Below are 16896 nucleotides of genomic sequence, written 5' to 3'. Positions count from 1 at the left end.
AGATTTTGGACATCCCCCTAAAGCCTGGGATCCCGTCGAACCATTTGCAAAAAACAATAAATACTTTGGAACGACACGCAGCCCAATAAGAAGGAGGAGGTCTATGGATGGCATGAAATTCAATTACACAATACTTAAATAAAAATACTCATAAACATTACATGTAATTGACGCTAAATGTTAAATTATTAATAACATTGATTTATTCTACTAAATAAATTTATTTATACATAATTAATTAATAATTGACTATTATAATTGATTCTGTTGTCTATTTAAAAATCAATATATAATATAGAGGTATACATTCTATATTCCGTAGAACATAGGAAGTTATCAGATGTACTATGTGACAAAAAAAAACCAATTCGCATTTATTAATTTCATTTAGTTTTAAAAATAATACTACTAATAGCAATTGAAATTTCAAGAATTATTTCCCAAAAAAGAAACAATATTGATGGTAAACATCAAATTGTTTTTCGGATTGAAATTTTTAAAAAAAAAATTATTATTCATCAACATCATCACTTTGGTAGCATATTAATGAATGAGCAATATTAATTAATGAAGACCTAAAATTTTAACCAAACAGTTATCTTTTGGGTCAAATGACGACTTCATGACTTGGTCGTTGACAGAAATATGAAGAAGGATGTCTGGACAATTTTTTGGCAATTTTTTAAGCTCCAGCTTACCTTCAGAATTGAGTGTTCTACAAACAGTTTAAAAATTTGGAACGTTAATATTCGTCAAATTTATCATATGAACGTATGTTATATAGTGTTTCTGAATTATCAGCTTAAATTTAATGAATAAAAGTTCATAATGCTAAATAAGAATCATTTTCTTAAATTAGAAGTCAATGTTTCAAGACACTACTTTGAGAACTAACTGTTTTATAAACAGTTAAAAATATGAATAGGTAATATTTGTCAAAATTATCATATAATTCTATGTTTTTAATGTTTAAAAAGTATCAGTTGTAAATAAAAAATTAAAACTTCAAAAGGCTAAATAAGTATCATTTTCTAAAACTGAAAGTGAAGTTGCCAAAGATAAACTTAAGAAACAATATTACAAGCTAATGATGGTTACCAATTTTTTCATTAAGATTCAAAACAAATTTAATATTATTCACTATTATTATAAACCACGAACATTGCATAAGTCCATTACTATTGTCAGCATCTTCTTGTTTATTTTCAACAATGGAGGTTGTTATTTTCCCCACAGGGTATGAACTCCAATTTATGTCTCACCAATGCTTGAGTGATCTGCATAGCTGCTTTCTAAAAAAATGTTTTCAATTAATTATAGAAATTGGTTGAATAATAACTTAAAAGTTTAGTGTATTACAAGCAGATAACAATATAAATTGATATTGTTGGTATAAACTATCATAAAAACATATGGTTTTTAGTAATTAGGAAATATCAGCTTAGATTAAATAATTAAATGTTCAAAATGCTAAATAGATATCACTTTCTTAATCTAGTTGTGGAGATTTCAAAACTCGAACTTGAGAATTGAGTATTTTATATACAGTTCAAAATATTAATCGGATATATATTTGTCAAAATTACCATATGATTGTATGTTTTATGGTTTTTATAAAGTATCAATTTTAAATAAATAATTGAAAGTTCAAAAAGCTAAATAAGTATCATTTTCTTAATTTAGTAGTGAAGTTTTCAATACACTAACATAAAAAATCAGTGTTTTATAAACAGATTGAAAATATAAATTGCTAATGTTGGTCAAAAATATCATAACAACATATGTTTTTTAGTAAATATAAAGTATCAGCTTAGAATTAATAATTGAATGTTCAAAAATGCAAAAAAGTATAATTTTCATAATCTAGTATTAAAGGGTTCAAGACATTAACTTGAAAAATCAGTGTTTTATAAACAGTTCAAAATATTAATCAGATGTATTTACCAAAATTATCATATAAATGATTAGAAACTAATAAGATTCTAATTGCCAAAGATTACCTAAGTCACAATATTACAAGTTAATGCTGCATACCATTTTTTTCATAAAGATTCAAAACAAATTTAATATTATTCACTATTATTAAAAACCACGAACATTGCATAAGTCCATTACTATTGTCAGCATCTTCTTGTTTATTTTCAACATTGGAGGTTGTTATTTTCCCCACAGTGTATGAACTCCAATTTATGTCTCACCAATCCTTGAGTGATCTGAATAGCTGCTTTCTAAAAAATGTTTTCAATTAATTATAGAAATTGGTTGAATAATAACTCAATGTTTATTATTTTACAAGCAGATAACTATATAATTGGATAGAGTTGGTATAAACTATCATAAAACCATATGGTTTTTAGTTATTAGGAAATATCAGCTTAGATTAAATAATTAAATGTTCAAAATGCTAAATAGATATCACTTTCTTAATCTAGTTGTGGAGATTTCAAAACTCGAACTTGAGAATTGAGTATTTTATATACAGTTCAAAATATTAATCGGATATATATTTGTCAAAATTACCATATGATTGTATGTTTTATGGTTTTTATAAAGTATCAATTTTAAATAAATAATTGAAAGTTCAAAAAGCTAAATAAGTATCATTTTCTTAATTTAGTAGTGAAGTTTTCAATACACTAACATAAAAAATCAGTGTTTTATAAACAGATTGAAATATAAATTGCTAATGTTGGTCAAAAATATCATAACAACATATGTTTTTTAGTAAATATAAAGTATCAGCTTAGAATTAATAATTGAATGTTCAAAAATGCAAAAAAGTATAATTTTCATAATCTAGTATTAAAGGGTTCAAGACATTAACTTGAAAAATCAGTGTTTTATAACAGTTCAAAATATTAATCAGATGTATTTAACAAAATTATCATATAAATGATTAGAAAATAATAAGATTCTAATTGCCAAAGATAACCTTAAGTCACAATATTACAAGTTAATGCTGCATACCATTTTTTTCATAAAGATTCAAACAAATTTAATATTATTCACTATTATTATAAACCACGAACAATGCAAAAGTCCATTACTATTGTCAGCTTCTTCTTGTTTATTTCAACATTGGAGGTTGTTATTTTCCCCACAGGGTATGAACTCCAATTTATGTCTCACCAATGCTTGAGAGATCTGCATAGCTGCTTACTAAAAAAATGTTTTCAATTAATTATAGATAATGGTTGAATAATAACTCAAATGTTTATTATTTTACAAGCAGATAACTATATAATTGGATAGAGTTGGTATAAACTATCATAAAACCATATGGTTTTTAGTTATTAGGAAATATCAGCTTAGATTAAATAATTAAATGTTCAAAATGCTAAATAGATATCACTTTCTTAATCTAGTTGTGGAGATTTCAAAACTCGAACTTGAGAATTGAGTATTTTATATACAGTTCAAAATATTAATCGGATATATATTTGTCAAAATTACCATATGATTGTATGTTTTATGGTTTTTATAAAGTATCAATTTTAAATAAATAATTGAAAGTTCAAAAAGCTAAATAAGTATCATTTTCTTAATTTAGTAGTGAAGTTTTCAATACACTAACATAAAAAATCAGTGTTTTATAAACAGATTGAAAATATAAATTGCTAATGTTGGTCAAAAATATCATAACAACATATGATTTTTAGTAAATATAAAGTATCAGCATAGAATTAATAATTGAATGTTCAAAAATGCAAAAAAGTATAATTTTCATAATCTAGTATTAAAGGGTTCAAGACATTAACTTGAAAAATCAGTGTTTTATAAACAGTTCAAAATATTAATCAGTTGTATTTAACAAAATTATCATATAAATGATTAGAAACTAATAAGATTCTTATTGCCAACGATAACCTTAAGAAACAATATTACAAGCTAATGATGGTTACCAATTTTTTCATTAAGATTCAAAACAAATTTAATATTATTCACTATTATTATAAACCACGAACATTGCATAAGTCCATTACTATTGTCAGCATCTTCTTGTTTATTTTCAACATTGGAGGTTGTTATTTTCCCCACAGGGTATGAACTCCAATTTATGTCTCACCAATGCTTGAGAGATCTGCATGGCTGCTTTCTAAAAAAATGTTTTCAATTAATTATATATAATGGTTGAATAATAACTTAAAAGTTTAGTGTATTACAAGCAGATAACAATATAAATTGATATTGTTGGTATAAACTATCATAAAAACATATGGTTTTTAGTAATTAGGAAATATCAGCTTAGATTAAATAATTAAATGTTCAAAATGCTAAATAGATATCACTTTCTTAATCTAGTTGTGGAGATTTCAAAACTCGAACTTGAGAATTGAGTGTTTTATAAACAGTTCAAAATATTAATCGGAGATATATTTGTCAAAATTACCATATGATTGTATGTTTTATGGTTTTTATAAAGTATCAATTTTTAATAAATAATTGAAAGTTCAAAAAGCTAAATAAGTATCATTTTCTAAATTTAGTATTGAAGTTTTCAATACACTAACATAAAAAATCAGTGTTTTATAAACAGATTGAAAATATAAATTGTTAATGTTGGTCACAAATATTATAACATTATTTGTTTTTTAGTAATTATGAAGTATCAGATTAGAATTAATAATTGAATGTTCAAAAATGCAAATAGTATAATTTTCTTAATCTAGTATTAAAGGGTTCAAGACACTAACTTGAAAAATCAGTGTTTTATAAAGAGTTCAAAATATTAATCAGATGTATTTAACAAAATAATAATATAAATGATTAGAAACTAATAAGATTCTAATTGCCAACGATAACCTTAAGAAACAATATTACAAGCTAATGATGGTTACCAATTTTTTCATTAAGATTCAAAACAAATTTAATATTATTCACTATTATTATAAACCACGAACATTGCATAAGTCCATTACTATTGTCAGCATCTTCTTGTTTATTTTCAACATTGGAGGTTGTTATTTTCCCCACAGTGTATGAACTCCAATTTATGTCTCACCAATCCTTGAGTGATCTGCATGGTTGCTTTCTAAAAAAACGTTTTCAATTAATTATAGATAAAGGTTGAATAATAACTTAAAAGTTTAGTGTTTTACAAGCAGCTAACTATATAAATTGATAGTGTTGGTATAAACTATCATAAAAACATATGGTTTTTAGTAATTAGGAAATATCAGCTTAGATTAAATGATTAAATTTTCAAAATGCTAAATAGATATCACTTTCTTAATCTAGTTGTGGAGATTTCAAAACTCGAACTTGAGAATTGAGTGTTTTATAAACAGATCAAAATATTAATCGGAGATATATTTGTCAAAATTACCATATGATTGTATGTTTTATGGTTTTTATAAAGTATCAATTTTAAATAAATAATTGAAAGTTCAAAAAGCTAAATAAGTATAATTTTCTAAATTTAGTAGTGAAGTTTTAAACACTAACATGAATATTAAGTGTTTTATAAACAGATTGAAAATATAAATTGTTAATGTTGGTCACAAATATTATAACATTATTTGTTTTTTAGTAATTATGAAGTATCAGATTAGAATTAATAATAGAATGTTCAAAAATGAAAAAAAGTATAATTTTCTTAATCTAGTATTAAAGGGTTCAAGACATTAACTTGAAAAATCAGTGTTTTATAAACAGTTCAAAATATTAATCAGTTGTATTTAACAAAATTATCATATAAATGATTAGAAAATAATAAGATTCTAATTGCCAAAGATAACCTTAAGTCACAATATTACAAGTTAATGCTGCATACCATTTTTTCATAAGATTCAAAACAAATTTAATATTATTCACTATTATTATAAACCACGAACAATGCAAAAGTCCATTACTATTGTCAGCTTCTTCTTGTTTATTTTCAACATTGGAGGTTGTTATTTTCCCCACAGGGTATGAACTCCAATTTATGTCTCACCAATGCTTGAGAGATCTGCATAGCTGCTTACTAAAAAAATGTTTTCAATTAATTATAGATAATGGTTGAATAATAACTTAAATTTTATTGTTTTACAAGCAGATAACTATATAAATTGATAGTGTTGGTATAAACTATCATAAAAACATATGGTTTTTTAGTAATCAAGAAATAATACCTTAGATTAAATAATTAAATGTTCAAACTGCTAAATAGGTATCATTTTCTTAATCTAGTTGTGGAGATTTCAAAACTCGAACTTGAGAATTGAGTATTTTATATACAGTTCAAAATATTAATCGGATATATATTTGTCAAAATTACCATATGATTGTATGTTTTATGGTTTTTATAAAGTATCAATTTTAAATAAATAATTGAAAGTTCAAAAAGCTAAATAAGTATCATTTTCTAAATTTAGTATTGAAGTTTTCAATACACTAACATAAAAAATCAGTGTTTTATAAACAGATTGAAAATATAAATTGTTAATGTTGGTCACAAATATTATAACATTATTTATTTTTAGTAATTATGAAGTATCAGATTAGAATTAATAATTGAATGTTCAAAAATGCAAATAGTATAGTTTTCTTAATCTAGTATTAAAGGGTTCAAGACACTAACTTAAAAAATCAGTGTTTTATAAAGAGTTCAAAATATTAATCAGATGTATTTAACAAAATAATAATATAAATGATTAGAAACTAATAAGATTCTAATTGCCAACGATAACCTTAAGAAACAATATTACAAGCTAATGATGGTTACCAATTTTTTCATTAAGATTCAAAACAAATTTAATATTATTCACTATTATTATAAACCACGAACATTGCATAAGTCCATTACTATTGTCAGCATCTTCTTGTTTATTTTCAACATTGGAGGTTGTTATTTTCCCACAGGGTATGAACTCCAATTTATGTCTCACCAATCCTTGAGTGATCTGCATGGCTGCTTTCTAAAAAAATGTTTTCAATTAATTATAGATAATGGTTGAATAATAACTTAAATTTTATTGTTTTACAAGCAGATAACTATATAAATTGATAGTGTTGGTATAAACTATCATAAAAACATATGGTTTTTTAGTAATCAAGAAATAATACCTTAGATTAAATAATTAAATGTTCAAACTGCTAAATAGGTATCATTTTCTTAATCTAGTTGTGGAGATTTCAAAACTCGAACTTGAGAATTGAGTGTTTTATAAACAGTTCAAAATATTAATCGGAGATATATTTGTCAAAATTACCATATGATTGTATGTTTTATGGTTTTTATAAAGTATCAATTTTAATAAATAATTGAAAGTTCAAAAAGCTAAATAAGTATCATTTTCTAAATTTAGTATTGAAGTTTTCAATACACTAACATAAAAAATCAGTGTTTTATAAACAGATTGAAAATATAAATTGTTAATGTTGGTCACAAATATTATAACATTATTTGTTTTTTAGTAATTATGAAGTATCAGATTAGAATTAATAATTGAATGTTCAAAAATGCAAATAGTATAATTTTCTTAATCTAGTATTAAAGGGTTCAAGACACTAACTTGAAAAATCAGTGTTTTATAAAGAGTTCAAAATATTAATCAGATGTATTTAACAAAATAATAATATAAATGATTAGAAACTAATAAGATTCTAATTGCCAACGATAACCTTAAGAAACAATATTACAAGCTAATGATGGTTACCAATTTTTTCATTAAGATTCAAAACAAATTTAATATTATTCACTATTATTATAAACCACGAACATTGCATAAGTCCATTACTATTGTCAGCATCTTCTTGTTTATTTTCAACATTGGAGGTTGTTATTTTCCCCACAGTGTATGAACTCCAATTTATGTCTCACCAATCCTTGAGTGATCTGCATGGTTGCTTTCTAAAAAAACGTTTTCAATTAATTATAGATAAAGGTTGAATAATAACTTAAAAGTTTAGTGTTTTACAAGCAGCTAACTATATAAATTGATAGTGTTGGTATAAACTATCATAAAAACATATGGTTTTTAGTAATTAGGAAATATCAGCTTAGATTAAATAATTAAATGTTCAAAATGCCAAATAGATATCACTTTCTTAATCTAGTTGTGGAGATTTCAAAACTCGAACTTGAGAATTGAGTGTTTTATAAACAGTTCAAAATATTAATCGGAGATATATTTGTCAAAATTACCATATGATTGTATGTTTTATGGTTTTTATAAAGTATCAATTTTTAATAAATAATTGAAAGTTCAAAAAGCTAAATAAGTATCATTTTCTAAATTTAGTATTGAAGTTTTCAATACACTAACATAAAAAATCAGTGTTTTATAAACAGATTGAAAATATAAATTGTTAATGTTGGTCACAAATATTATAACATTATTTGTTTTTTAGTAATTATGAAGTATCAGATTAGAATTAATAATTGAATGTTCAAAAATGCAAATAGTATAATTTTCTTAATCTAGTATTAAAGGGTTCAAGACACTAACTTGAAAAATCAGTGTTTTATAAAGAGTTCAAAATATTAATCAGATGTATTTAACAAAATAATAATATAAATGATTAGAAACTAATAAGATTCTAATTGCCAACGATAACCTTAAGAAACAATATTACAAGCTAATGATGGTTACCAATTTTTTCATTAAGATTCAAAACAAATTTAATATTATTCACTATTATTATAAACCACGAACATTGCATAAGTCCATTACTATTGTCAGCATCTTCTTGTTTATTTTCAACATTGGAGGTTGTTATTTTCCCCACAGTGTATGAACTCCAATTTATGTCTCACCAATCCTTGAGTGATCTGCATGGTTGCTTTCTAAAAAAACGTTTTCAATTAATTATAGATAAAGGTTGAATAATAACTTAAAAGTTTAGTGTTTTACAAGCAGCTAACTATATAAATTGATAGTGTTGGTATAAACTATCATAAAAACATATGGTTTTTAGTAATTAGGAAATATCAGCTTAGATTAAATGATTAAATTTTCAAAATGCTAAATAGATATCACTTTCTTAATCTAGTTGTGGAGATTTCAAAACTCGAACTTGAGAATTGAGTGTTTTATAAACAGTTCAAAATATTAATCGGAGATATATTTGTCAAAATTACCATATGATTGTATGTTTTATGGTTTTTATAAAGTATCAATTTTTAATAAATAATTGAAAGTTCAAAAGCTAAATAAGTATCATTTTCTAAATTTAGTATTGAAGTTTTCAATACACTAACATAAAAAATCAGTGTTTTATAAACAGATTGAAAATATAAATTGTTAATGTTGGTCACAAATATTATAACATTATTTATTTTTAGTAATTATGAAGTATCAGATTAGAATTAATAATTGAATGTTCAAAAATGCAAATAGTATAATTTTCTTAATCTAGTATTAAAGGGTTCAAGACACTAACTTAAAAAATCAGTGTTTTATAAAGAGTTCAAAATATTAATCAGATGTATTTAACAAAATAATAATATAAATGATTAGAAACTAATAAGATTCTAATTGCCAACGATAACCTTAAGAAACAATATTACAAGCTAATGATGGTTACCAATTTTTTCATTAAGATTCAAAACAAATTTAATATTATTCACTATTATTATAAACCACGAACATTGCATAAGTCCATTACTATTGTCAGCATCTTCTTGTTTATTTTCAACATTGGAGGTTGTTATTTTTCCCACAGGGTATGAACTCCAATTTATGTCTCACAAATCCTTGAGTGATCTGCATGGCTGCTTTCTAAAAAAATGTTTTCAATTAATTATAGATAATGGTTGAATAATAACTTAAATTTTATTGTTTTACAAGCAGATAACTATATAAATTGATAGTGTTGGTATAAACTATCATAAAAACATATGGTTTTTAGTAATCAAGAAATAATACCTTAGATTAAATAATTAAATGTTCAAACTGCTAAATAGGTATCATTTTCTTAATCTAGTTGTGGAGATTTCAAAACTCGAACTTGAGAATTGAGTGTTTTATAAACAGTTCAAAATTTTAATCGGATATATATTTGTCAAAATTACCATATGATTGTATGCTTTATGGTTTTTATAAAGTATCAATTTTAAATAAATAATTGAAAGTTCAAAAGGCTAAATAAGTATCATTTTCTAAATTTAGTATTGAAGTTTTCAAAACACTAACATAAATATTCAGTGTTTTATAGACAGAATGAAAATATAAATTGTTAATGTTGGTCAAAAATATTATAACATTATTTGTTTTTTAGTAATTATGAAGTATCAGATTAGAATTAATAATTGAATGTTCAAAAATGCAAAAGAGCATAATTTTCTTAATCTAGTATTAAAGGGTTCAAGACACTAACTTGAAAAATCAGTGTTTTATAAACAGTTCAAAATATTAATCAGATGTATTTAACAAAATTATCATATAAATGATTAAAAACTAATAAGATTCTAATTGCCAACGATGACCTTAAGAAACAAGATTACAAGTTAATGCTGCATACCATTTTTTTCATTAAGATTCAAAACAAATTTAATATTATTCACTATTACTATAAACCACGAACATTGCATAAGTCCATTACTATTGTCAGCATCTTCTTGTTTATTTTCAACATTGGAGGTTGTTATTTTCCCCACAGTGTATGAACTCCAATTTATGTCTCACCAATCCTTGAGTGATCTGCATGGCTGCTTTCTAAAAAACGTTTTCAATTAATTATAGATAAAGGTTAATAATAACTTAAAAGTTTAGTGTTTTACAAGCAGCTAACTATATAAATTGATAGTGTTGGTATAACCTATCATAAAACATATGGTTTTTAGTAATTAGGAAATATCAGCTTAGATTAAATAATTAAATTTTCAAAATGCTAAATAGATATCACTTTCTTAATCTAGTTGTGGAGATTTCAAAACTCGAACTTGAGAATTGAGTTTTTATATACAGTTCAAAATATTAATCGGATATATATTTGTCAAAATTACCATATGATTGTATGTTTTATGGTTTTTATAAAGTATCAATTATAAATAAATAATTGAAAGTTCAAAAGGCTAAATAAGTATCATTTTCTAAATTTAGAAGTGAAGTTTTCAAAACACTAACATAAATATTCAGTGTTTTATAAACAGAATGAAAATATAAATTGTTAATGTTGGTCAAAAATATTATAACATTATTTGTTTTTTAGTAATTATGAAGTATCAGATTAGAATTAATAATTGAATGTTCAAAAATGCAAAAGAGCATAATTTTCTTAATCTAGTATTAAAGGGTTCAAGACACTAACTTGAAAAATCAGTGTTTTATAAACAGTTCAAAATATTAATCAGATGTATTTAACAAAATTATCATATAAATGATTAAAAACTAATAAGATTCTAATTGCCAACGATGACCTTAAGAAACAAGATTACAAGTTAATGCTGCATACCATTTTTTTCATTAAGATTCAAAACAAATTTAATATTATTCACTATTACTATAAACCACGAACATTGCATAAGTCCATTACTATTGTCAGCATCTTCTTGTTTATTTTCAACATTGGAGGTTGTTATTTTCCCACAGGGTATGAACTCCAATTTATGTCTCACCAATCCTTGAGTGATCTGCATGGCTGCTTTCTAAAAAAACGTTTTCAATTAATTATAGATAAAGGTTAATAATAACTTAAAAGTTTAGTGTTTTACAAGCAGCTAACTATATAAATTGATAGTGTTGGTATAACCTATCATAAAAACATATGGTTTTTAGTAATTAGGAAATATCAGCTTAGATTAAATAATTAAATTTTCAAAATGCTAAATAGATATCACTTTCTTAATCTAGTTGTGGAGATTTCAAAACTCGAACTTGAGAATTGAGTTTTTATATACAGTTCAAAATATTAATCGGATATATATTGTCAAAATTACCATATGATTGTATGTTTTATGGTTTTTATAAAGTATCAATTATAAATAAATAATTGAAAGTTCAAAAGGCTAAATAAGTATCATTTTCTAAATTTAGAAGTGAAGTTTTCAAAACACTAACATAAATATTCAGTGTTTTATAAACAGATTGAAAATATAAATTGTTAATGTTGGTCAAAAATATTATAACATTATTTGTTTTTTAGTAATTATGAAGTATCAGATTAGAATTAATAATTGAATGTTCAAAAATGCAAAAGAGCATAATTTTCTTAATCTAGTATTAAAGGGTTCAAGACACTAACTTGAAAAATCAGTGTTTTATAAACAGTTCAAAATATTAATCAGATGTATTTAACAAAATTATAATATAAATGATTAGAAAACTAATAGATTCTAATTGCCAACGATGACCTTAAGAAACAAGATTACAAGCTAATGATGGTTACCATTTTTTCATTAAGATTCAAAACAAATTTAATATTATTCACTATTACTTATAAACCACGAACATTGCATAAGTCCATTACTATTGTCAGCATCTTCTTGTTTATTTTCAACATTGGAGGTTGTTATTTTCCCCACAGTGTATGAACTCCAATTTATGTCTCACCAATCCTTGAGTGATCTGCATGGCTGCTTTCTAAAAAAACGTTTTCAATTAATTATAGATAAAGGTTGAATAATAACTTAAAAGTTTAGTGTTTTACAAGCAGCTAACTATATAAATTGATAGTGTGGTATAAACTATCATAAAAACATATGGTTTTTAGTAATTAGGAAATATCAGCTTAGATTAAATAATTAAATGTTCAAAATGCTAAATAGATATCACTTTCTTAATCTAGTTGTGGAGATTTCAAAACTCGAACTTGAGAATTGAGTGTTTTTTAAACAGTTCAAAATATTAATCGGAGATATATTTGTCAAAATTACCATATGATTGTATGTTTTATGGTTTTTATAAAGTATCAATTTTAATAAATAATTGAAAGTTCAAAAAGCTAAATAAGTATCATTTTCTAAATTTAGTATTGAAGTTTTCAATACACTAACATAAAAAATCAGTGTTTATAAACAGATTGAAAATATAAATTGCTAATGTGGGTCAAAAATATCATACCAACATATGTTTTTAAGTAAATATAAAGTATCAGATTAGAATTAATAATTGAATGTTCAAAAATGCAAAAAAGTATAATTTTCTTAATCTAGTATTAAAGGGTTCAAGACACTAACTTGAAAAATCAGTGTTTTATAAACAGTTCAAAATATTAATCAGATGTATTTAACAAATATCATATAAATGATTAAAAACTAATAAGATTCTAATTGCCAAAGATAACCTTAAGTCACAATATTACAAGTTAATGATGCAGACCATTTTTTTCATTAAGATTCAAAACAAATTTAATATTATTCACTTTTACTATAAACCACGAACATTGCATAAGTCCATTACTATTGTCAGCATCTTCTTGTTTATTTTCAACATTGGAGGTTGTTACTTTCCCCACAGGGTATGAACTCCAATTTATGTCTCACCAATCCTTGAGTGATCTGCATGGCTGCTTTCTAAAAAAATGTTTTCAATTAATTATAGATAATGGTTGAATAATGGCTTAAAGGTTTAGTGTTTTACAAGCAGCTAACTATATAATTGATAACGTTGGTCTAAAATATGATAAAAACATATGTTTTTTTAGTAATTATTAAATATCAGCTTAGATTAAATAATTGAATATTCAAAATGCTAAATAAAAATTGTTTTTAATCTAGTAGTGAAGGTTTCAAGCACTTACTTGAGTATTGAGTGTTTTATAAATAGTTAAAAATATGAATTGGTAATATTCGTCAAATTTATAAGTCATAGAAATTGGAAACTTTCACTAGTAGTTGAGAAACAAAATGTACTTTATTAAAAAAAAAATATTATTTATATATATTGCAATATAAATATAGGTAATAAATATATCCTAGACTGACAAATTATCTCTTTTCAGAATCGTTTTTTGTATAGATGTAATGATTCCATCATTGCATTTAAATTTAACACATCCATTATAGTTACCTTATCCCCACCCCCACTATACAGCAGAGCGAGTTTTATATTTTATATTGCGCACTACAGGATAATAGTACCTTAAGCTACTTAAAAATACTATACCTATTATATACATTTTATTATAAACACATAGGTATACAATTCACATAACCATATGTATTATTGTATATTATTTAAATTTTCATGTCCATATTTGTTGTTATTCAAAGATAATAAGTATTATTATATAGACAATAAGTTCAGATAAATACATTAAATAATATTATGTAACATTTTTCTGTCATAAGATTTATATTATGTTAATTAATTAGGCTTCTGGAGTGTAATAGTTATCCAACACTCAATTAATAAAAATCAATATATAAACTTTATTATGTATTTTGGTGAATAATATGCAGTATTAAACAATGCTGTTTGTTAAATTTTGCTCAAGAGTAAATAAATTATTTGATAATTAATAATAATAATTAAATTCATAATCATCAATAAGTTTTAATTTATGGCCTCAATAACTTATAACTTAATTTACTTAATATATAAAGAACTAAATATCAAGTTTATTATATAAAGATTTTTCTATTAAATTTCTAATTGCTATTTCACTGAACGTAATTACATTTTTAATCTAATTTAATTGTGGAACATGGAGAGGTTTAAAGTTGTTAGTGAATATTGATATATTATACATTAATACGATCAATCAAAAAATATTTTTTATTCTTAAACAATGTCAAGTTAACACATTTTGACGGCCGGTTTCACGAATCGAATCTTAAATCACACACTCATAATCATAAAAAAACAAAATAAAAAACATTATACAACACAATATTTAAATAAAAAATAAAATTATATGATATTTAACGATTTTTCGTGGTTTGATAAACAAGTCTGGTGCTTTTGATTATCGTACAAACAAAACATTTAAATATTTACATATTATAAAATACGTCTAAGACATATCTATTGATTCAATATAATGAAATAGTTTGTATTTTCTTACACTTGAAAAAAAATATATTTTTAAGAAATATGTTAAGCTAACGGCTGGATGTAGATATTGTATACCCATTTATACATCTGGACAGATGGTACGCAAAATTTTTTGGTGTGTTTGAAAATCGACCACCCACAATAGGGTATTATTTCAACACCAATGTATTATAAGACATATTTGGTGAAGTCTACAGTGGCGTCGCAAAAACGACGTCTTTGTTAACATTCTATATAGTAGGGGCCAATAGACATATTATTACAATTTCTATAACAATAATAAGAAGGCGGGTGTCTTCTAATATATTTCTCCGATCAAAAATAATCAATAATGGATTTAAAAATACAATACATACGAATGTGGTATCTTTTAAATCACGTTCCCTTATATGGTAAAACAGAAATGTACATTCAATTATTTTATATACAGCGGAAATGCCTTCGTTTATTATACATTAAGTATGGTTTGGTGAGTACTACTATACCTATCCATATTGTAACAACAGTGGAATTATAATGGAAACATTGAATATACGATAATAATATAATAGAACTCTAGCTTATTTTTTTCAACTGGCATCTTTTGTCATAATGGTAGCTTATTTATGTTAATGTATAAGCATAAAGCGCAATTGTCTCAAAGGTATGTAATGTATTGATTTAATGAATATTATATATTATCATTTACATTATATACAATAAAAATTATATTACAATTTAATACAGTATCTTCTTATAGGTACCACTGACCTTTTGTGGTAATACAATCATTGTATCCAATATTCATTGTCTACAACTGCATTATCTGACACTAATAATATATTGATTTTTAATAATATTATTAACTGAATAATAAATATACCTACTAAAAATTATATCTAACTAATATTTAGTTAATTATTGTAACATTTGTAATATTTAGGAGTGATATTTCAAAATATTAAAATATGAGTTATGATGCATCTTAACATGTGCTATGAGGGGGAATTTTTAATATTTTATTTGAACAAAAATGTATTATAATAAATATTTATTGGTTTAGACCTATTTAACAATTTAAGGTTTGCAATATTATATCTTATTCATTGTGTTTGTGCTATGCGCAATAAGCGCAAATCAAAAAATTATTATTATTATTTTAATTTACCTAATATTATTACCAACTTATTATTTGTCACATTAAAATTGCTCGTTCATCGGCGATTGCATGTCTGGGGTTTCGTGCATATGATCAGTCACAGAACACGGCACCGGCCACGTGATAATAAGAAGTCGAATGTTGAGAGCAATACGTGAGGTCCGAACATTTTCTCGACTTTATTATCGAAAAATAACCAGTTTAATGCACTGAAGGCAACGAGTAACGACCCGTCTCAATATATATTTCCAATAATTCGTTTCATTTATAAAATGACCCGTCAGTTACCAATTCTTACGAGGCCATAGGGCACTGCATAAAACGTCGAAAGTAACAATAACATTTAAATTGCAATACGTATAAAATACGTAGCTATGGTACAAATACCACCCACATGCAAAGAAGACGGTTACACGTTCTATAAGCAGAATTATACAGAGATCGATTTATTTTACTTATTGCTATACAAGGTAGAATAAAGGAACGAGAAACACAATGAAGACGACAAAGTCTTTCAGTGCACGTGTGTCGTCTGCATTATATGTATAAATGGTACAGGGGATTCAAATGTCCGACTGCGTAACTTTGTTCGAAAAATATATTGCTTATCGAAATAATATTTCGGTACCTACGTCGTAGAATGTATATTGTTAAGTAGGTCCTACCTACTATTTTAAAAAGTTTCCATAAGAGTGCACGTCGTGCGATGTTCACCGTAGAAAAAAATCATTGTCGCCATCATCCGAGTATATAAATCTTCATATTGTAAAAGGTAAAATACAAAAGTGTCATTTGTATAGGTACATTATTATTATTGTACTTGGTGGGTCTATAAAA

At 24.5% G+C, this 16896-nt stretch overlaps 1 protein-coding gene across 1 annotated transcript in view; it reads right to left on the bottom strand.

The window, feature by feature from the left end:
• Positions 1–564: 564 nt before the first annotated feature.
• Positions 565–16896, bottom strand: part of LOC113559660 — a gene marked incomplete at its 5' end in the record, with an annotated part of 23199 nt that continues 6867 nt past the window's right edge. The window contains one exon of the mRNA XM_026965410.1: positions 565–715. Within this exon, the coding sequence (XP_026821211.1) occupies positions 565–715 (151 nt within the window). The remainder of the gene's footprint in view (positions 716–16896) is intronic.

The sequence above is a fragment of the Rhopalosiphum maidis genome, chromosome 4 (assembly GCF_003676215.2).
Source record: "Rhopalosiphum maidis isolate BTI-1 chromosome 4, ASM367621v3, whole genome shotgun sequence".
NCBI classification, from domain to species: domain Eukaryota; kingdom Metazoa; phylum Arthropoda; class Insecta; order Hemiptera; family Aphididae; genus Rhopalosiphum; species Rhopalosiphum maidis.
Note: the sequence above shows the minus strand (reverse complement) of the source record. Positions and strands in the feature narration are given on the sequence as shown.